At 44.6% G+C, this 23725-nt stretch overlaps 1 protein-coding gene across 1 annotated transcript in view; it reads left to right on the plus strand.

The window, feature by feature from the left end:
• Positions 1 to 3815: 3815 nt before the first annotated feature.
• The window catches only part of ATF7IP2 (activating transcription factor 7 interacting protein 2), a 96399-nt gene continuing 76489 nt past the window's right edge, over positions 3816 to 23725 (plus strand). The window contains exons 1-2 of the mRNA XM_089678230.1: positions 3816 to 3935; positions 21000 to 21852. Of these exons, the coding sequence (XP_089534356.1) occupies positions 3912 to 3935; positions 21000 to 21852 (877 nt within the window). The 5' untranslated portion in view covers positions 3816 to 3911. The remainder of the gene's footprint in view (positions 3936 to 20999; positions 21853 to 23725) is intronic.

A 23725-nucleotide genomic window follows, 5' to 3' on the forward strand; every position in this document is an offset into this window, starting at 1 on the left:
GCAGAGAGGGGCAGCAGTCGCTGATTGGCTGGTAAGGTGTATGAGTCTAGCAGCAGCATTCATAATAGACTGAAGGGGGGATAACCTGTGTAATGGTACACTAGTGAGGAGGGAGTTGTAGTAATCAAGGCAGGATATAACCAAGGTGTGAATAAGTAGTTTTGTGGTGTTATTGGTCAGAAAGGGCCAGATTGTAGAAATGTGGAGGTTGAGGTGGCAGGATTTAGCCAATGATTGGATGTGGGGCCCAAAGTAGCCCGTTACCATGTGATTAGCTGTGACCAATCACAGCTGATCACATGTAAACAGACTTGCTGGTTACTGGCAGTCCTTTCTTCGCATGCTGTCTCTGTGTGGGGAACAGAGAGCCGATAACTGTCAAAGCTGTCAGTACATGGTTTACACTGATAATCAGGGCACTGTTCACCTGTGCAGCATATCAGTGCCCATCAGTGAAGCCTTATCCATGCATTTCAGTGAAAAGAAAAATTACTTATTTGTAAAACTGTAAAACAGGAACTAAGAAAAACGTTTTTCAAAATTTTCAGTCTCTTTAAGCCAGTGGTCTCCAAATTGTGGCCTGAGGGCCGGATGTAGCCCTTTGCTTGCCTTTGTCTGGCCCTTGAGGCACTATTCCTCCCACTGACACCAATGATAGGGCACAATTCCTCACAATGACACCAATGATGGGGCACTATTCCTCCCACTGACACCGACAATAGGGCACCATCCTTCCCACTGACACCAATGATGGGTCACTATTCCTTCCACTGACACCAACAATGGGGCATCATTGCTCCCACTGACACTAATGATAGGGCACTATTCCTTCCACTGACACTAACAATGGGGCACGATTACTCCTCCTACTGACCACACAATTTTTTTTAATCCCACTGACCATCAACTCTGAGACATTGTGGACTCCCACTGATGCTGGGAAATTTTCTACTCCCACTGGCCACCTGGCCCTCCTAAAGTCTGCAGGATAGGCCACTGGCCCTTTGTTAATGAAATTTGGAGACCCCTGGTTTAACCACTTGGTAACCGTACTATAGCTGAATGACGGCTACAGCGCGGTTACCCAGTTCTGGGATGGCATCATATGACGTCCTCCCAGAACGCGCCCTCCCGCACACCCACAGGGGTGAGCACCCGGTGATCTCTGTGTTCTATGGACACAGCTGATCACGTGAGGAGGTAAAAGGCCAATTACAGTGGCCTTTTACCACGTGATTAGCTGTGCCCAATGACACAGCAGATCACGGAGTAAATACAGTTGCCGGTTATTGGCAGCAATTCCCTCATGGTCACAGCATGAGGAAAGCACTGCCAATAACCAGCAGCTGTCACAGAGGAGATTGGCACTGATGATCAGTGCCCTGCAGTGCCGCCCAGCAGTGCTCAGCAGTGTCCCCCAGCAGTGCTGCCCATCAGTGGCCAGCAGGGCTGTCAGTCAGTGCTCAGTCAGTCGCCTATCTGTGACCATCTTTGCAGCATATCAGTGCCTCATCAATGCTCACCAGTGCCGCCTCATCAGTGCAGCCTATCAGTGTCCACCAGTGCTGCCTATCCATGCCACCTCATCAGTGCCTATCAGTGCAGCCTCATCAATGCACATTGGTGAAGGAGAAAAATTACCCATTTGCAAAATGTTATAATAGAAACAAAGAAAAACTATTTTTTTAAAAATTTTTGCTCTTTTTTTTATAGTGCAAACAATAAAACACCCGTGGCAATTAAATACCACCAAAAGAAAGCTCTATGTGTGTGAAAAAAAATGATAAAAATGTCACATTGGTTCAATGTTGCATGAACGCACAATTGTCATTCAAAGTGTGACAACACTGAAAGCTGAAAATTGGCCTGGGGGGGTATAAGTGTCCTGTGTACAACTGGTTAAGCATAAAATTAAAACCCCAGTGGTGATCAAATACCACGAAAAGAAAGCTCGTCTAAAAAAAATTACATTTTAACCATTTCAATACCGGGCAATTTTACACCTTCCTGCCCAGGCCAGTTTTCACGTTTCAGCGCTCTCACACTTTGAATGACAATTGCGCGGTCATACAACATTGTACCCAAACTAAAATTTTATCATTTTCTTCACAAAACTAGAGCTTTCTTTTGCTGGTATTTAATCACCGCTGGGGTTTTTATTTTTTGCTAAATTAACAAAAAAAGACCAAAAAATATGAAAAAAAAACCACCATTTTGTTTCTGTTATAAAAGTTTACAAATAAATAATTGTTCTTTATAAATTTAGGCCAAGATGTATTCTGCTACATGTCTTTGGTGAAAATAACCCAAATTAGGATGTATTTTTTAGTTTGTAGGAAAGTTATAGAGTTCACAAACTATGGTATAGATCTGAAAATTGATCAATCCTGAAGTACTGACAGCCAATCTAATTTCTTGAAGTCCAAGAAAGTCAGAATGGTACAGATATCCCCAAATTACCCTTTTTTGCAGAGTAGACAGTCCGACGTACTTCATAAGAGGCATGGCGAGTTTTTTGAAGTTGTATTTTTTTTTGTCATAATTTTTCGGAAAATTAAAAAAATAATTTTCACAATTTTTTTTTACATACTGTCACCAGTGCAGTACAGTGTCATCATATAACTGGCATAGCGGTGAACAGGGACACTGACTGGTGACAGTATAAAAAAAAAATATTTTTTTTTTCTTTATTATTTTTAATTTTTATTGCATTTTTTAAATTTTTTTTTTTAATTTTTTTCATATTTTACTATGACCAAAGTAGTACAATGTTACCTATAGTAACATTGTACTACTTTGGGGAAGTGATCAGTATTTTTTTTTTTTACACAATTTGCTTATAGCAAAGAATTACTTTGCTATAAGCAAGCATTTACCTGAATGACATCGATTCATTCAGGTTTTTTTTTTTTTTGCTTAGCTGTGATTTGGCCACAGCTAATCACATGACATGTGCACGTGACCTGCTGTGACCATTCACAGCTAGGCACTAGTATACAATGGATGGCATGAATGAAGCCATCCATTGTATACAACTGTCATGTGACCTGCTGTGATTGGTCACAGCAGGTCACATGGTACTGGCAACGGGGGCCGGTACTCAGATCTGTCATCGGCCATGTCCGAGGTACACAGCCGGTGACAGATCGCGCCGCTGCGAGGCTCTGCAACTGCGCATGTGCGGGTGAAAGTGCCTAGTATTAAAGTGGTTAAATTAGCTAGTTCAACTTTTTTTTGTCCCAGCACATTACGCACCCCACTAATAGTGCACCCCCACTAATAGCTCACCCGGGTAAACCCCTCCTTGGGCTGACATGTCTGTGTAACACCCAGAAACATGACTATACCAGTACAATACCTACATCATAAGCTTTTTAGGGGGAAATGAGTACTGCTTTGACCTTGAAGAAGGGGACATTCCCCGAAAGCTTGCCCTCAAAGTTGTATGTTAGTGCAAATAAAAAAAGTATCACGGACAGTACTCAATTGTTTCTGTCGCAAATGCACTAATACAGCTACAATCACCTCAAGCAAAATAGGGGGAAATGGTGTAACATCCATTCAAGAGGCGAAAGTCTACAAATCCGGACTGACACATCCCACCTCAGCCCTTTACTGTGCTGCCATTGCTCCTTCATCTCACACAGTGCAATAGAATACCACTTGATACAACTCAGATTGTGGCTCCAGCACACACTGACTGAAAGCATCAAGTTTGCCGCTAATTCTCAACATGACACACTGCACAGCAACTCGCGCTCTCTTCCGCGCATGCGCCCCAATACAAAAGCGCCGTCCGTATTGGAGAATCTGCAGCTTGAGGGGCGTGGTAAGTAAGTGTGAACCAAGTTTGGCAACGACCCGGACACATTACGGCAAGCACGTGACTAGGCTACGAGACTCGAGTGGCTATGGAGGCAGCCGGGGCTGAAAAGGTGGGTTGTGATTGTGCGGAGCAGAACGTTATACCTACGATTACGTTGGCGGGGGGGCTCTGTGGCGTGGAGCCCCGCAGACCGGATGTGGGTCATGTGAGGCGTCGAGCCTTGAACTTCCTGCGTTTCGTGTGGGGGCTTGTAAGCAGGCTGCCCGCGGTGGATTTAGGTCTTTTTGTTTTGGTAGGCCGGTGACCGTGTTTCTGGTATTCAGTGTATTGTTAGCATGCCTCCTTTAAAAAAAAAAAAAAAAAACCCTTAATATCTTCTATTCGCATTAATTCCAAAAGTGTTGTAGGCATGTGAGCTTTACATATATGGTCAATGAGAGACTTCAGATGCAAGTTAAGCTGGCAATACATGGATCGAGATCTGGGTCAGCAGGGACTGACCGAATTTGGATCCATGTATGGGCTTGCTGGGTGTTAAAGTCGATCTTTTGATCTACAACCAGCCTGTCAGGTTTTTCCTGAAAAATCCGTGCCATTGGCTATAGTTGGGAAGACTGCCTGAAGGCAGAATACAATAGCTCAGAGGGAGCGATTTCCCTATGTAAGGGCAGTATGGCCTGCCTTAGGGTAGCGAGGATGTGTAAGGCCTTGTGTGATGGAGAGTACTACAGTCTTCATCTGTGTGAGGGCAGTGTTTACACACACAGGGATGCACAGGTTTTTTTGTACATCCCACTACAGGTAGTCCCTTTGATGTCAGTTGGGAGCTGTAGTTTGTACGGCCCCAACTGCCAACTGTGCATTCAGGGATGTGCACCCACACAGATGTCATTTGGGAGCTGTAGTTTCAGGAACATAGCCACTGCTCTCATTGCGAAACCTCTGCAGGTGTACGGCCCCAACTGCCGACTGTGCATTCAGAGATGTGCACCCACACAGATGTCAGTTGGGGGCTGTAGTTTCAGGAACATAGCCACTGCTCTCATTGCGAAACCTCTGCAGGTGTACGGCCCCAACTGCCGACTGTGCATTCAGAGATGTGCACCCACACAGATGTCAGTTGGGGGCTGTAGTTTCAGGAACACAGCCACCGCTCTCATTGCGGAACCTCTGCGGGTGTACGGCCCCAACTGCCGACTGTGCATTCAGGGATGTGCACCCACACAGATGTCATTTGGGAGCTGTAGTTTCAGGAACATAGCCACTGCTCTCATTGCGAAACCTCTGCAGGTGTACGGCCCCAACTGCCGACTGTGCATTCAGGGATGTGCACCCACACAGATGTCAGTTGGGGGCTGTAGTTTCAGGAACACAGCCACCGCTCTCATTGCGGAACCTCTGCGGGTGTACGGCCCCAACTACTGACTGTGCAGTCAGGGATGTGCACCCACACAGATGTCAGTTGGGGGCTGTAGTTTCAGGAACACAGCCTCTGCTCTCATTGCAAAACCTCTGCGGGTGTACGGCCCCAACTGCCGACTGTGCGTTCAGGGATGTGCACCCACACAGATTTCAGTTGGGGGCTGTAGTTATTATTATTATACAGTATTTATAAAGCGCCAATAGTTCGCTTCAGCACTGTACATTACAAAGGGGACAGAACATGTGACAGAACAATACCAATACAATACAAAACATAAGGGGATTGAGGGCCCTGCTCTTTCGAGCTTACAATCTAGGAGGGAGAGGATGGTGGCACAGGAGGAGATAGCTGTGGGGGATGGAGTGGTAGGAAGAGTGGAGGAGGTCAGCAAGTTAGCAGGGGGTAGGGTAGGCTTCCCTGAAGAGATGGGTTTTCAGGGTGCGCCTAAAGGAGAGGAGAGTAAGTGATAATCTGATGGGTTGGGGCAGGGAGTTCCAGAGGATGGGTGACACCCTGGAGAAGTCCTGGAGGCGGGCATGGGAGGAGGAGACCAGGGAACTAGAGAGAAGGAGGTCTTGTGAGGAGCGGAGTGTGCGTGCTGGGTGGTACTTGGATATTAGGTCAGTGATGTAGTTCGGGGCAGTGTGGTGGACAGCTTTGTACGTCAGCGTTAGGATTTTGAATTTGATCCGTTGCGCAATCAGAAGCCAGTGGAGGGATTGGCAGAGGGGGTGGCGGAGACGGAGCAGTTGGAAAGGTGAATGAGTCTGGCAGCCGTATTCAGGATCAACTGAAGCGGGGATAGCCAGCGGCGAGGCAGGCCAGTGAGGAGGGAGTTGCAGTAGTCGAGTCGTGATATGATGAGGGAGTGGATGAGCTGTTTAGTGGTTTCTGGGGTTAGGAACGTGCGGATTTTGGCAATGTTGCGGAGGTGGAGTCTGCACGAGTTTGTTAAAGATTGGACTTGGGGCTGGAAGGATAGGTTGGAGTCCAGAATGACACCAAGTACTCTGGCCTGCGGGGCGGGTTTGATGGTAGCGTTGTTCGATGTTATAGAGAAGTCAATGGGGGGGTGGTGTCCGGGCTGGGGGGAAGACAAGAAACTCTGTTTTGGAGAGGTTCAGTTTAAGGAAGTGGAGCGACATCCAGTCTGTCGCTCAGCATGTGTGTGATTCGGGTGGAGACCGAGGGGGTGAGGTGGGGGGTTGAGAGATAGATTTGTGTGTCGTCGGCATAGAGGTGGTAGTTGAAGCCGTGAGAGTGTATGAGTTGGCCAAGGGAGGAGGTGTAGATGGAGAAGAGAAGGGGCCCGAGGACAGAGCCTTGAGGGACTCCAACAGAGAGGGGGAGTGAGAGGGAGGTGGTAGCATTATAGGTAACGCTGAAGGAGCGTTGTGACAGGTAGGATGAGAGCCAGGAGAGAGCAGAATCTCTGAGGCCAAGGGAGTGTAGTTTTTTGAGGAGGAGGGGGTGGTTGACTGTGTCGAAGGCCGCAGAGAGGTCAAGGAGTAGGAGCACTGAATAGTGGCCATTAACTTTGGCTGTTAGCAGGTCGTTGGAGAGTTTGAGTAAGGTAGTTTCGGTGGAGTGTAGGGGACGGAAGCCGGACTGTAGGGGATCGAGGAGGTTGTTGTCGTTGAGGTGAGAGCATAGGCGGGTGTAGACTAGGCGCTCGAGGAGTTTAGATGTAAATGGGAGCAGGGAGATGGGTCTGAGGTTGTTCGGGTCATTGGGGTCCAGGGAGGGCTTTTTAAGTATGGGGGTGATGCGTGCATGTTTCAGAGGGGAGGGGAAAGTGCCGTAGGAGAGGGAGAGATTGAAGATGTGGGTGAGGGAGCGTAGGATGGAGAGGGAGGGAGGTCGTAGGAGTTGAGGGGATAGGGTCAAGGGGGCAGGTGGTGAGGCGGGCATCAGAGAGGATCTTGGAGAGTTCCTCGATGGTAGTAAGGTCAAAGGTGCGGAGTGTTGGGGGAGCTTCAGTATGAGGAATGTAGGGTGGGGTGGAAGAGGAGGTCAGAGCAGTGGTGGGGCCGTGGGAGAGGGGAGATGAGGGGGTAGCGGAGTGAGGGGGAAGGGGGTTGGAGGGAGTAGCTGAGTGAGGGGGAAGGGGGTTGGAGGGAGTTTGAGCAGCGACGAAGTCCCTGCGGGTTATGTCGAGGGGGAGGGGGGATGAGGGGGTAGCTGTGTGAGGGGACGGGTTGAGAGGGCGTGCGAGTTGCGGCGATGTCCTTGCGAATTGTGTCAATCTTGTTTTTGAAGTGATTGGCAATCTCAAGGGCAGTGAGTGAGGTGCTGGGTGGAGGTGGGGGTGGCGAGAGTAGAGAGTTGAAGGTGAAGAGTTGGCGAGGATAAGAAGAGAGGGCCTTGATGAGGGTCAGGAAGTAGGCTTGTTTGGCTGCGTGGAGGGAGGAGGTGTAGGTGTGGAAGGCAGATTTGTAGCGGGTGAAGGCTTGTTGGGATTTTGTTTTGCACCATAGTCACTCCAGGGCATGACTGTGTCGTTTGAGGGTTTTGGTGTGATTAGTCTGCCAGGGCTGGAGCGGTCGGGGTCTGATGCGTGTGGTTAAAGGCGCTAGTGAATCAAGGGCTGTTGAGAGCGCTTTGTTGTAGGCGGTCATAGCCAAGTCGGGGCAGGACGGGGAGGATGCTGTCGTGGAGTTGATCAGCTGAAGAGTGGAGGGGGATAGGGTTAAGGTTGCGGAGGTAACGGCTGGTAGTAGTGTGACATTTGGAGGGGTAGGCGTTGGAGGATGAGGAGATAGAGAAGGTAATCAGGTTTTGGTCAGAGAGAGGGAAGGGGGTGTTAGTGAGGTTGTGGGGAGCGCAGCGGTTGGAGAAGACAAGATCAAGAATATTACCGTTGGAGTGGGTGGTGGATTGTATGCACTGTGCAAGTGCAAAGGAGGAGGTTAAGTGGAGGAGATGGGATGTGTCCAGGTTGTCGAGGTTGACAGGGATGTTGAAATCCCCAAGGATGATGGTGGGTAGCCAGGAGGAGAAGTCATCCAGGAAGCGGGGTATGGATCTAGGAGGCCGGTATATCACAGCAATTTTCAGGGGGGTTGGGGAGAATAGTCGGACGCAGTGGGCCTCGAAGGAGGAGAAGGATAGGGAGGGGGGGTTTGGGAGGACTTGGAAGGTGCTCTGCGGTGACAGGAGCAGACCAACCCCACCACCTTTACGACCGTTGGGCCTGGGTGAGTGGGTCCAGGTGAGACCGCCGTAGGAGAGTGCAGCAGGGGAGTAGTCAGTGGGCTGGATCCAGGTTTCCGTAATCGCCAGGAGGTTGAGGGAGCGGGAAACAAAGAGGTCGTGGATAGCGGTAAGCTTGTTGCACACCGATTGGGCGTTCAGGAGTGCACATGAAAACGGGGGGGGGAGATTGTAGGGAGAAGGGGGATATTTACTAAGTTGCGGGACGTGGAGGCGGGAGGGTGTTGTGCGGGTGAGGAAGGTGGTGGAGGGCCAGGATTTGGGGAGATGTCCCCCGCGGTTAGGAGGAGGAGAAGGGTGAGAACGGTGGCATGGGAGCGGGATGTGTAGGAGCGTGAGAAACTACTAGTGGAGGTGTTCGGGTCAGTGGGAGAGTGGAGTAATAGGAGGAGGTGGTGGGTGCCGTAGAGGGGTGAAGGAAGCAGTGAGGACACAATATACAATTGTTTGGGAGGAGCAGAAGGATATAGTGAATGGATTTTGGGAACGGAGGAGAGGAAAATGAGGAGGAGTGGAAGAGGCATTTTGGGGAGGTGATGAGAGCAATAGTAGGGAGATGATAGCAATGAGGGGGAGATGTACAAGTTTTGGGGTGGAGCAGAGGGGTAAAGAAATGAGATTTGGGAACAGAGGATAGTAATATGGAAAGGAGAAGAGGGGTGTATTGTATAAAAGGTACACGGAGTGGGTCTCAGGCATGTAAGAGATGTTTCCCAGGGTGATTGCTTGCAGTCTGTCCAGCATGCAGTAGAGTTTCTTGCTGTTGTGTCTTCCTGCTGCTTGAGTAATCCTGCTTTAGTTCAACTGCTGTGTTTAACTGCTTCGCACTTGTTCAAAGCCGCACTCAATCAGAAGCAGCACCCCCATCAGAGACTTGCCTCCCATCAGTGATCTCCCCCCATGAGCTGATCTAAATTTATAGGGAGATGCTCAAATGAGCATTCAACTCTGCCCCAATTAGAAGCTGATAAGGCTCACATGATTAGTGGGGGATGTTTCTTAGGAACCAGGCTACAGTCGTAAACCTGAGTGCACGTAGAGGTGAGGACTAGAGCCACCACAGAAGTAGTTTCGGGAACACAGGCACCGCTCTTTGTGAAACCACTGCGGGTGTACGGCCCCAACTGCCGTCTGTGCATTCAGGGATGTGCACCCACACAGATTTCAGTTGGGGGCTGTAGTTTCAGGAACACAGCCACCGCTCTCATTGCGAAACCTCTGCGGGTGTACGGCCCCAACTGCCGACTGTGCATTCAGGGATGTGCACCCACACAGATGTCAGATTGGGAGCAGCGGATGTCTGTACAGCTGTAGTGTCCTAATTGTCATCAATGGGTCTACCTGCATGGGGATGTATTGACCACCTACGCATTGCCTTGTGGGTAAATACAGTCCTTGCACAGGTGTGCATTGTAGTATGCTGTGTGTGAATGAGCTCTTACACTTTTTTTTTTTTTGTGTCCCCGTATATTGTGCAGCTCTTAACAGAATGTTGAAACATCAGCCCATGTGCTAATGTTGGCTAGTTAGATACTTCTTTTTGAGGTGCTTGCCTAATTAGCAAACACTTGTTATTGTGGGCCCAATGTTAAAATGGTGAGAAAAACAAAAATGTAAAGCACAAAGTCACCCAAAAAGGGAAGTCCTGCTTGTCTGCCTCTCCTCCCCTTCTTTTTAAGCATAGCCAATGGGCTATATAAGCAATCATACTGCCAAAAAAAATCCTATAACCTCCCTAGAGTAGTGAAATGCTATCACTATTATGGTGATAGGCTCAATTCATGAAATGTTATCTACCACTTTAAGATCACTAAAATGGCTCCTAGCATTTTAAAAACCAAATTTGTGCAATTCACTAAAAAAGCTGCTGAAATACCGCATTCACTATTTCTTGAAGTGATTCAGTATTTTAATGCTGGCTTAATTAAAAACTGGTGAATAGCTGGGTTGTAAGGAGCTGATGGCCACCATGTCCTTTGACACAATGACTCGTCTCCTCCCCTTTTTTTTTTTTTTTTTTTTTTTTCCCCCCCCTTCAGGACTCTGGCTTTTTAAATACTGTGCCTGTTTTTTGGGTGAATTACTATCCATGTACCCTATACTCATTTACCAGTGGGGGGAGCATGCAGGATCTGGGGCTTCCAGAGTACTATAAATCACCCCTGCAACCACTGTGTCAGGTCATAATTATGAGGGGGGGGGGCTTCAGGCCAAATGTTCAATGTAGGGTCCCCCTCATAATGCATCCCAAGTATGCCTAGTATGGATTGGGGGGGGGGGGCACACTGTTTGTGTGCATGTGCTTTTTTTTTTTTTTTTCCTGGCTCTTTTGTTTACATTCTGCTGTTAGCAGGGAATCGCCAGCTCATTAAGCAGCTGATCATTCATACATTCCTAAAATTTTGCATGCCTAGACCACTACTTTAACGCGTGTGTACCGTACCCTTGTGAGCTGCTATAGTGGATCATACAATTCACCTATATTAGCTGCTAGATGGGAGTGCTAACTCATTAGCCACTGTGCTGCCCAATATGCACAAACATCAATGTGAAAAACAAATTAAACAGTTTCTTATTGAAATCAAACGCGTTTCCAGTTTATTTTCACCCTTGAATACTTCAAAAAAATCTTATGGCTCCTCCCCTCTGCTGCTTGCCCCGGAAGAAAGCTGCTTACTATGGGGGCAGTCATGCGTGCTTCCTCCTGAGCTGCCTCTGTGTCTATAAGATGCACTGCACACTGAAGGTTTTTACCTTCATGCATAGAATGCTTAACTTTCAACCTTTAAAACCACTTTACGATTTTATCTAGTGATCAGAGATTTTATTCACTCACTCCCACATATAAGAACAGCACTCACATGCAACAAGATGCAGTTGCTTTTTTCACTTTCTGCATTTTCCATTGTTTCCTCTTAAAGTGGTAGTAAACCGCACCTAAAGGAGAAAAAAAAAATTAAAAATCCCCTGCAAGGTAATGTCATCGCATGCTAGCGCATTTGAAAGGACTTGCCTTAAAACGAAGCCCCACGCTGTCACGACTGCAGAGGCTTCCATCTTCACCTGGTCTTCCTTCTAAGTCCACGAGCTCTGGCCGCCTGATTGGCCAAGCCGCAATAATGTCACTCCCATTGGCGTCCCAGGTCACGCAGAGTGCGTGTGTCGCCTGTCAAAAAGAACGGTGCACATTTAGGAGATATTCATTTTTCCTAGAGGTAAGCTTGCCTATAGGTAAAAGTATACAAAACAAGTTTACTACCACTTTAATGAGGTGCAGAAGATCCTCCTTTTCCCTTATTGTTGAAGTGATTGTAGCTGTATTAGTGCATTTGCGACAGAAACAATTGAGTACTGTCCGTGATACTTTTTTTATTCTCACGAACATACAATTTTGAGGACAAGCTTTCCGGGAATGTCCCTTTCTTCAAGGTCTAAGCAGTATTACTCACAAAGCTATAGCAGAATGTTAGAGATGTGGGGGATGAAAATAAAAGACACTAGAGATAACACAGCAAAGACTAGAGGGGGGGGGAGACAACACTCAGAGGGAGTCATGCTTGAGGTGATAGTCATAAAACTGTTGGAAGTCAAAAGTTTTTTTTCTTTCCTGAGTGGATTTGAAATTTCCTTTAAGAACTAAAATATTTAGGTCTCCCAAAGTGTGGTCTGGTTGTGTGAAATGGTGTCCTACAGGTGTGCAAAGGTCATCTTTATGTGCTTTGATGGTATGTCTGTGCAAATTCATCCCTGTTTGCAACTTCTGTCCTGTTTCGCCAACATAAGATCCTTTGCTACATTTTCTGAACTGGATAAGGTACACAACATTACTGGAGGTGCAGCTGTATGATCTGGAGGTATTGAAGATCCCTTTTGAGTGTCTGACACTTTTAAAGTAAAATTACACTTAGTAAAATGGCACCCCAATATGCCAATTTATTTATGGCTGACCTGGAGGAAACATTCCTGAACAGCATGGAACAAAAACCATACAGATACTATCGCTATATTGATGATATTTTCATCATATGGACAGAAGGTGAAGAATACCTAAAACAATTTTACTCATTGATCAACACTTCATCAATCAAACTAAAAATGGAATACTCAAACACACACTTCAACTTCCTAGACACCACAGTAAACATCAGGGATGATACGCTTCACACCTCAATATACAGGAAACCCACTGACAGATGCAACTACCTCCACAGTTCCAGCTTCCACCCCCAACACACAAAACCTGCCATCATACACAGGCCATTAGATATCACCGAATATGTTCTGACCCAAGAGACAGAGATACACATCTCGGGACACTAGCAAATGCCTTCCATAAGAAGGGTTACAAGGACAAAACTATCAACATCAGCATAAACACAGCCTTGAGAACACGAAGAGAAAATCTACTTCAGTACAAAGAGGAAAAAACAAATAGCCGTGTACCTCTAGTAATCACATACAACCCAGCACTAGAAGGGATAAGAAAAATAATTAAAGATTTACAACCCATCATAACAGAGGATGGAACTCTGAAAGAAATATTCCAGCAACCCCCAATACTGGATTTCAGACAACCCCCCAACCTCAGAAATAAACTAATCAGTAGGAAACTTCCTTCTGATAATGATGTCACAAATAATGGAAGCAAACCCTGCAATAAAAAACGCTGCAAACTGTGCCACCAAATCAATCCATGAAAAAGTGTCACTCAAAAGGGATCTTCAATATCTCTGGATCTTAAAGCTGCACCTCCAGTACCTTATCCAGTGCAGAAAATGTAGCAAAGGATCTTATGTTGGCGAAACAGGACAGAAGTTGCAAACGAGAGAATTTGCACAGACATACCATCAAGAAACATAAAGAAGATGACCTCTGCACACCTGTGGGACACCATTTCGCACAACCAGACCACAATCTGGGAGACCTCAATATTTTAGTTCTTTAAAGGAAATTTCAAATCTATTCAGGAAAGAAAAACTTTTGAACTAAGAATGATAATTCTATTTGACACAAGAGATAACGGCCTTAATTTGGACATGGGATTGCTCAGTCATTATCCAACAGTTTTTTATGACTATCACCTCAAGCATGACTCCCTCTGTGAGTGTTGTTCCCCCTGCGCCCCCCCCCCCCAGTCTTTGCTTTTGCTGTGTCTTATCTCTAGTGTCCTCCTCCCCCTTCCTTCTTCTTCCTTTTTTTTTTTTTTTTTTTTTTTTTTATATGTGTAAATGTGTTGAATGTGTAAAAAATATTAACTGCAAAACAACGTTTAATAATGGTTAATAAAATGGATACGAATGAAAAAAAAATCTGCAGGAAAATGTAAATATTAAATGGATAAGAAGAGTAAGGCATTCGTTGGGACTGATTAAACAATGGGGTTAGTAAGGGGATAAACGGAGAAACCTTTTATGTTCACCACTAGGGGACCGCCCACAGTAAATGTACTGTGGCAAGGTGGCCCCTGTGCGCAGGATTACATATATAATCATAGATTGTAAGCTCTAACAAGCAGGACCCTCTGTTTCCTCTTGTGCCAAATTGTATTGTAACTGTAATGTCTACCTTCATTTTGTAAAGCGCTGCGCAAACTGTTGGCGCTATATAAATCTTGTAGAATAATAATAATCCTGCATTTCCAGGTAGTGGGCGCGCGCGCGACCACCCTACTCGCATCGCCAATCGCAGCCCCAGGAGTCAATCACCAGGTCCTGGCGAGTGATTGCCAGCAAATGCCGACAGGGAGGATGGCTGCATTTCTCAAAATTGTTGGTCTTTTTTTTTTTTTTTTTTTTTTTTTTATAGCGCAAATAATAACTGCACAGGCAATCAAATACCACAGAAAGAAAGCTCAATTTGCGGGGGAAAAAAAACAAATTTCATTTTGGTGCAGCGTTGCATGACCGCGCAATTGTCAAATTAATGCAGCGCCGAAACACTAATCGCTTCCTGATTGCCCTATAGCAGGATAACTACTACAGGGTGGAACAAGTGTGCAAAATCACATATATACATGATTCACGCCCCTCCCAGATGGTGTCAGATTGCCCTTCAGTACACCAGTAATCACATTTAACCCCTTGATTGCCAGGAGCATGCGCATACACAATAAACCTCCATTGCTAGTATAGTGTCTGAACAGATCAATATCTTTGATAAGATCAGCACTCTACCAGCACTCACATTAGTATAGTGTCCCCAAAAATCAGCCCCGGCACCTGCCAGCACCTGCTTTTAGCCCCTACGCACCCCCTTCTCCCCCAGCAAGTGCACTGTCAGTGGGTCACACAAAACCGCAGTGTTCGCAGAATCAGGCTTGATCTCTGTTAGCAATTGTCGATTCATTTTTGTTAACTCTCATTCAGAGTGCCAGTACTAGTGCTGCACTACCTTCTGTTGAACGTGGCGAGTCCCATAAGTGCAGTACAAGCTGGTGCAGTGGAGAGCACAAGTATTGTCCCGCAACCACCAAGAATTCGCACACAGGCCCGTACAGCCCCTAGTATCCTTCCAAATGTGCTTGCAAATCCCGAGTGGCAGCCCACAAATTCTGCAGCACTGAATACATCTTTAATAACAAGGAATGAAACTACATTTACGATTTACATGTTGCTACAGGTCACATCTCAGCTACTCAAATCTGTACATTTAGTAATGCCCATGTCATGACATAAAAAAAAAAGGAATTGCGTTTGTATTGATCCACAGCCCCGATTCATCATATCCAGTGTTCTCTGCTGCCATGGCTCCCAAAAATACATTCTGCTACTTCTCCTGAGTATGGGGGTAGCACATGTGAGAGACTTTTTGGCAGTCTAGCCAAGTACAGGACTCCAAAATCAAATAAGCACCTTCAGGCTTTTAAAGCCCCCCCCCCATGACCCTTTTTTTGGAAAGTAGACACCCCAAGGAATTTGATTAGAAGCATTGTGAGTATTTTGCAGATCTTGTTCATTGCCACAAGTTTTTGGGAGATGAGGAAAAAAAAAATAAATTTTTTTTCTTTTTTTTTTATATTTCAAAACCTTGTGAGATAAAATGAGATCTGCAAAATACTCACCATGCCTCTTTTTAAATTCCTTGGGGTATCTACTTTCCAAAAAGCTCATTTGGGGGGGGGGGTGTTGGTGCTATCCTGGCATTTTAGGGCCTCCGAAACTGTGATGGGTAGTGAGGAAGTGAAATGAGGAAGTTACACACCTTCAGGCTTTCAAAGTGGTCATTGGATTTCAGGCTCCTGTATGTGGCTAGGCTCCCAAAAAGTCTCACATATGTGGTATCCCCATACTCAGTAGAAGTAGCAGAATGTATTTTGGGGTGTAATTTCACATATACCCATGAATAAAAGCGGACAAGGGCGCACTCTTCTCATCGTGCGTTACCATGGTACGCCACGTATGTATTGTGTAGACAAATAGATATATACTCACAAACCAAAGGAAATAAAAAGCAAATGATGTAGTCCGCAAAGACAGTCAATAATGCTGTGCCCTTCATAGGGATAAGCTGACGCATTTCAGGAGAACCCTCTTCTTCTTTTTTTTTTTTTTTTTAACGGACAGCTTGTAAATTGGCCCAAAATTTACAAACTGTCCATAAATTTACAGGCGGTTGGCAGCCCTGCCTGGGATCATCTGCAGATCAAAGTTTCTCTTTGATCTGCAGATGAATGAACAGAATGATACAAAAATTACACTCTTACTTTGTATCTTTGTATGTCTTCTGAAAAGCTTATTGATTAACATTGTCCAACTGATTTTTTTTGTCAGCTGGAGCTTGTTGGCCCTTCTATGTACACATTAATCCAGGCTTTGATTGGCCCTGGTTCACACTAGCATGATTTTCCAACGAGCTGCGGCATGGGAGAACACACAGATCTTAATGGATACTGTCTTAGTTGCTGTGTCTTGAGTCGCTGCAACCCAAAAAACTACAGGCATATTCTTGGGTAGCACTACTCCCATAGCCTTTAATGTAAAATCACTAGGAAGCCATACATTTTGTCTTAATTGCAATGACTTTGCTGCTACTTCTGGGTCAGTGTTTGTTTTTGTTTTTTTGGGGGGGGGGGGCCTTTTCGCATTCACTTGAATGGGCCACCCTACAGGTGACAAATTATTATTACACAGGATTTATATAGCGCCAACAGTTTGCTCAGCGCTTTACAATATAAAGGGAGACCATACAGCAACAATACAGTTCCATACAAGAGGGATAGGAGGGCTCTGCTCCTTGGAGCTTAAATGCCACAAAGTTGCTCAAGAACCCTTTTGGTCATGGACAATCGCACATTTTGGCAACAACACATGTCTGCTAACCGCAGTTGGTGTCCTTAACAATTATCCTGCATTCACATCTGCAAATCTCCAAATGCATGCAACCTGCACAGAAAAGGTACTGTTTGCCATGCGTTTCGAGAATGCGTGGCAATGTGTGTCGTGCTCACTATGCCTTTTAGGCTGCATGCTTCTGAATGCATGTCAACCCTCACAGAAAACACCCGATTTTGCCCTGCATTTCGAAAAAGCGTGGCATCGCACATTTAGGCTGCATTCTGATCTGTTGATTTCCTAATGCGTGACAGCCCACACATAAAACGCACACTTTGCTGTGCGTCAAACACAGCAATACGTGTTGCACATGTGTTATAAATTGCTGACATTTGCGCTTTTCTGAAGCTTTGCTAAACACATTTTTTAGAACATTTCGGTGTTTTCTAAACGCACAGTAAAATTGTATTTTTCTGTTTGTAATAAGCAGCTAAAATGGCGTCTGAATAATTTCTGTTTTTCTTAATCCCTTCGTGCCGGCGTGAAGAGTTCCTGCGTCGGGAGGTGGACAGGGCGTGGCTTAGTGTCTTGGCCGCTGTGATGTCACGGCCAGTCACATGATCGGGAAAGGTCCCAATTGAAAGAGCGGACCGGGACCTTTCCGTGAGTACCTCACGTGTGCTACATGAGCGCAAATGTGCGGCCACTCGGCGTCTAGGCCCAGACTCCGGGAGGCCGCATATTAGCGTGCGGCCGGCGTGAAGGGGTTAAGCACATGTTCCTTTGGTCCACTATACATACAGGTGTTGGAAAACTGATAAGTAATGATGGGTGCAGCCTGTGCTAAAGAGACCCTATAATGACCAGAGGGCGTGCTCTCATACAGCTGTATCTTCACCAATAAATATATAATTTGGAGCTCTCGTGCTGACCGGTCGATTATTTCAGCTTGAAACCACAAAATTGCATACTCACTATGATCCTTACTGACTCACATATATAGAGTATTTATAAGATGTATATGTATACTCCATATTGTCTCATCAGAGATGCTTCATGCTTCATGTTGTTTACTGCAAATGAGACACACACACCTAGATTGTAACTGTGCAAGCAGGCTTGTGGAACATTTTAGATGGAGTGTCCACCTTGGTCCTTTTATTTGGTCTGTTGCTGTTTTGATAGGCTATATAAGCAGAGAAGAACTTTGTAGAAAGTGGAATACAGTGAGGTCGGACACTGCATTTCCCATATACAGTGCCTTGTGAAAAATTCAAGGGGTATGAATACTTTTTCAATTTTTTTTTTGTCATGTTACAACCAAAAATGTAAATGTATTTTATTGGGATTTTATGTGATGGATCAACACAAAGTGGCGCATTATTGTGAAGTGGAAGGAAAATGATAAATGGTTTTCAACATTTTTTACAAATAAATATTTGAAGTGTTGTGTGCATTTTGTATTCAGCCCCCTGGGTCAATACTTTGTAGAACCACCTTTTGCTGCAATTACAGCTGCAAGTCTTTTTGGGTATGTCTCATGGGTTTGTAACATGACAAAATGTGGAAAATTTCAAGGGCTGTGAATACTTTTTCAAGGCACTGTACGTATATGCAACAATAAATTCTAATTCTGAGCCTTCACTTGTCTGCAGGTAATTTATTCAAGTTTCCTTTAAAAATATAGGAGCTTGATCACGAGGTACAATTCACCCTAAACAGGCTTAAAGTGGTTGTAAAGGCTCGATGTTTGGTTTTGTTTTGTTTTTTTTACCTTCGTGCATTGTATACATGAAGATGGAAAAACCTTCTCTGCAGCAGCACCCCCCCCCCCCAAATACTCTCCTAAGCCCCTTCTTGATCCAGCGATGTGCACTTTAGACTCGGCTATCCTGAGACTCCCTGTCTTCATTGGTTGAGACTGTCAATCACAGCCAGTGAGTCGATGAGGGGACAGGGCCAAGCCGTGGCTCCTTATGTGAATGGACACATGGAGCAGTGGGTACCCCCATAGCAAGCTGCTTGCTGTGGGTCACCTAACAGGAGGGAGGGGCCAGGAGCATCGGTGGGGGACCTGAAAAGAGGAGGATTGGGGATAATCTGTGCTAAACCACTGCAGAGAGCAGGTAAGTATAGTGTTTATTTAAAAAAACAATGAAGCTTTTAATATCACTTTAAGAGCCAATTTTCTGTGTACTGGGAGGAGGGAGCAAGGCAGAAGTACACAGCATGAGTATAGCACATCCAGTCAAATGATGACTGATTTGGGGGGGGGGGGGGGTTTAAAACGGCCAAAGTGTGGAACTAGTGTTACCAAGAAAATTCAAATCTTAACAGGACACATGCATATTATTCATACATTGTGTGTTCTAGTCATGTACTGGCAAAACTTGAGGCCATGCCCTCTGGGTACATCCCTTATAATCCTATCCCACTACATGAATCCCCAGTTTTGTGCTAGTGTCTGAAGGAGAGGGACTTTTTTTTCCCCCCTCCACAGAGAGTCATACTTCGTCTGACTAGTTTATTTTACTTATTTTATCTTTTTTCAGTCAAGCCCTTGCTGTCTTCTAGTGCCAGTGTAGAAGCAGTGTGTCTGGTTTACTGTGGGATCTATTGTTGCTTCGGGCACTGAATCCTGCAAGTGCACTCACCTTGGTGCAATGCATTGAGTTAGTCTCAAGGTGCTATACAGGTCTAAGAAGCACACACAGAAGGTAATAAAGGGATATTGAGACAGTATTAGAGTAAGTTATAGAATGTTTATTCTTCCCAGACTGTCCCTATATTGAAAAGGGCACTTTGCGCAAAATGCTTGCTACTACTGAAAACCTCATTGCCTCTGTCTGCAAAAGCCTTGTCATTGTGCAACTGGATTCTCCATCTCACCATACCCCTTTTGGGTACAAAAAGACCTGCAAAACATTCCCCGTTCATGAGCAGATAAGAATGTGTGCATTCTCTGATGATTCTGGGGCGCTCCCTGAAAGAATTTCACTTCTTTCAAAATCTTTCTTGAATCTCCCTAGTGGAAGAGGCATTCACACAGAAGTAGGCCATTCCTATAGTTCCTGCTGTCTCTGTCCTAAACAAACCATCTTCAGTAAACTTCAGCCCTGCTTAGAGCTTGTTGAAAGTCTGCTGAAGCCTGTTAGTGACTGATAGTCGGGAATCCTTTTAGAGTCTGTTTAACATTCTGAAACTGGAACTTTTTTTATTTTTAAGGCCTAAGTGCTGGTTCACATATATGTGGATTGGATGCAGTTTGGACCGCATGATGTGAAAAACACAATGCTTCTTATGGTGCCAGTTCACATATGTCCGTCCGGTGCACTGGCGGTGCAGATTCAGTGTGGTTTGAAAAAGTCATGTACAATTTCTGAGCAGTGCGGCCCGGTACAGTTGTGGATTACAGGCTATACAGGTGCCCACACTGAAGATGCTGGCGCCAGTAACACAGGGTGGCTGGTGAAACTGTCTGTAGAGGACACACTGTGGGATCGAGTCAGCAGCGACCCAACTCCCCTTTTTTTTTTTTTTTTTTTTTCCCCCACTTGAACGCTGCTTTAAAGTGGAACTTCCCCTTTTTGGGTGCAGCTCTGCTTTAAGAAAAGATGCTTGGCAAAATCTTGCTGTTCACACTGCTCATATACATGCTAAAGCCTGAGTGAAGGCTTAAGGCCGCATACTAAAAAAAAAAAAAAAAAACTCTTCTCTTGGCAGCAGCATTTTGGCAGAAAAAAAACTGATGCTTGAAAAAGTGTCTACAGCTTAATACAAGAGTTTAGGTGCATTTACAGCTGTCAAGCGCCTCATTTATTCTGGCCATAGAAATTAACGCTCTAACGCAAAACGCCTAGCGTTAATAAGTGTTTTATGCGTGTTAAGTGTTTTCTCTGCCAAAACACTGCTGCTCTTGGATGCACTAGCCCTGTTGTTTTTGTGTGTGGGGTTTTTTTTTTTCTGCTTTTTAAATGTTCCTGCCACTAAATGCTTCCAAAATTCTGTGTGTGCATGGACACTGAGGATAACATGGAGGGGCATTTGGAAGCAGTAAAAAAAAAAAAAAAAAAACCCCACCTGATGTCCCTAAAGTGGCTGCAAAGATGCCTTGTGTGTATGAGGCCTAAAGAATAGTGAATGTGAGGGAAAGGTAACAAGTATGTTTGTTTTTGTTATGAATCTCACCTATTGTGGACATTCATTGGATTTTGTATTTATCATTTTGAGTTAAGAAATAATAATTTGGATCTTTAATATTCTGCAGGCATCAGCTATGGCTGTAATGAGTACAAACGGAACCATGAAAAAGATCTGCAGGGCAAGAAAAACAATGACTCCAAGCTGTCGACAGCAAATTGCCACCCTTAATAAATTTAAAAATCCCTCAAAAATCGAGACCGTTAAGGAAACACCTGTTCTGCCAAAAGAAAATGTCCAACAGCAACAGACTGAATTAGTTTTGGCAGAGAACTGTATCACACAAAATAGCACCTCATCTGAAAAGGAAAAACTTCGGTCCCACCGGTCTTCTCCTAATGAGTTTAAAACTTCCACAGAGGTTTCACCTGAAAACTCTACACTAAAAACTGGATATTCTTTAAAAGGGATGCGGGAAGAACCGAGTAAGACTTGTAAGACATCTGCTTCTAGTGTTCAAACTCTTGCTGGGAGCCCTGCTAACCTTTCTCCTATAGCACATAATGTAAATGATGAAACTAGCAATACTAAAATGGCTCATTTTAATGATGCAAGGCCAGTCTCTTCATCGTTAGGAGTTGTAGAAAGAGAGAAGCCGATTTCTGATTGTGATCATTCGCAAGATATCGAAAAAGATACAAATATGGATAATTGTTCCCCTGGTCCTGAGATAAGTGGATCCTCATCCTTAAGACCTGTAAATGAAGATTGTTTATTAAAGATGAATTCAGCAACTGGTCTTGTAACTCCAATGGAAGTTCTGGATAAAGACAGCACCAATGCTGCTATTCCTAGTAATGAGTCTAATGCCTCCTGTGGCACTACTGGCATTAATGATTCTGTAATGCCCAACCTCACTATGGACATGAATGTAGATTCTGCTTCTAATATTCTCTCCCAAGGCTGTAACATAACTTCTGGTAAGGCTTTGCTATCTTTAATCTTTAGTGCGGTGGCCTGTTTATTATTTATCCTTTCAAACATTATGCATTTTTGTTGTGCCAGCTAGTGATGGGTATAGTCAAAAGCTATTCTAGTGCTCCTTGGTTTTGCTCTACATTTGGTTTCTGATTCAGACTGGGTTCACACTAATGCAGTGCGGGAAACGTTTCCCACACCGCATTGCAATTGCATGGAGTTTTTATGCAATCTGATGTAGGTGTCCATGTTAAATTTAATGACACCCGAAACATCGCAAAACAAGATTGCTAGAAATCTCATCGCATGGGTGAGAAAAAGGGTCCTGCACCTTTTTTGGTGCAGATGTGATTTGAGCTATATAAAATGTATGGCTCAAATCGCACCGCACAGACGTTGAATGTAATTCACACAAGAATGCAGTGTGATTCCTGTGTGAATTACATGTGGTGTCCCACACCGCATTAGTTTGAACCTAGACTAAAGGTTAAATGGTATCTTGCCCAAGGACTCTTCTCCCTCTGTCGCATAGTGAGTGTGTGGCCTGATATGGCAGTTCATTTGCCAATATGGTGCTGCCGCTGGTATATATTGTTTTTTTTGTTTTGTTTTTTTTTATCCCCCATAACTATCAATTACTGTTGGTCAATGACTATACATCAAGTGTTCCATATTGTGCTATTTAAACGAGATGACCAGAGAAGTTGACACAACCACATATGCCAACTGTTGACAGGAGAGTTCTGGGAGTTCGTAAGTAATCTTCGAATATCTAGATGATGGTGTAAAGTGGAGATTTGTCCTTCTTCATGGAGGTTTCATCTTCATTAAAGTGGTAGTAAACTGCGATCTTTTTTTTTAAATTAAAAAAAAAAAAACCTGCAAGACAATGCATCGCATACTAGCACATTATGTGAAACTTGCCTTAAAGTGAAGTCCTCCAGCAGTGCGCTGTCACCACTGACAGGGCTTCCATCATCACCCAGTCAGTCTTCCGGGTTTGCCTGCTCCGGGGGCTTAAATGGCCGAGACGCGATGACGCCACGCATGCGCTTGGGATTAACTTTATACAGCACACGGCTCTGAAGGGCATTCCATTCCTTCAGAGTGCGTGCACCGGTGTCTTTTACAAGTACATATCTCCTAAACGGTGCACGTTTAAGAAATATATTTACAGTACCTACAGGTAAGCCTTATTATAAGCTTACCTGTAGGTACAAGTGGATAAAATTACTTTACTACCACTTTAATATTTTGTTTCTTACTATGAAGTATTTATTCTTTGCTGTAGAGTTCTGCTTTATGTTTAACATTTACTTTCCCAGCATGCCAGGACTGCTAACTGTTACATTTTGCTTGTGCTCTCAACCAAACTGTCAATGTCTCACTTGATGATTTTTTTTTTTTTTTTTTTTTTTTTTAATTGAAGATAAACATATACAAGTGGAGCCAATGTGTTTTCGGGGGAGGCAATTCTCTCAAAATGTGTTGGTTCTAGTTGTACACTTTTATCTTCAATAAACTATCAAAATCATCAAGTGAGACATTTTTCTGGACACCGGGCATTCCTCTCCAAACACCCAAGCTTAACACTTTAAAAAAGAAAAAAAAAAAATCTCAAGCACCCTGGTTGTTGCCTGCCATATACATGTGAAATTTACACCATGTCCATTAAGATATGCCAGCAGCACACCTAAACTAACTCTAAACCGACTTTCTGCCACATTCTAAAATGAATCTATTTAGTCCTGTAAAGAGGAAATCACTATACATACACTGTATTGGGACACCCTTCCAAATCGGTGTATAAAATCAAGCACCTAGGCATGCAGACTTCTTCTACAAACATTTGAAAAAATGGGTTGCTCTCAGGAG

Source organism: Staurois parvus, unplaced genomic scaffold (genome assembly GCF_062004578.1).
Source record: "Staurois parvus isolate SC_StPar_1 unplaced genomic scaffold, SC_StPar_1.0 ptg000200l, whole genome shotgun sequence".
Lineage (NCBI taxonomy): Eukaryota > Metazoa > Chordata > Amphibia > Anura > Ranidae > Staurois > Staurois parvus.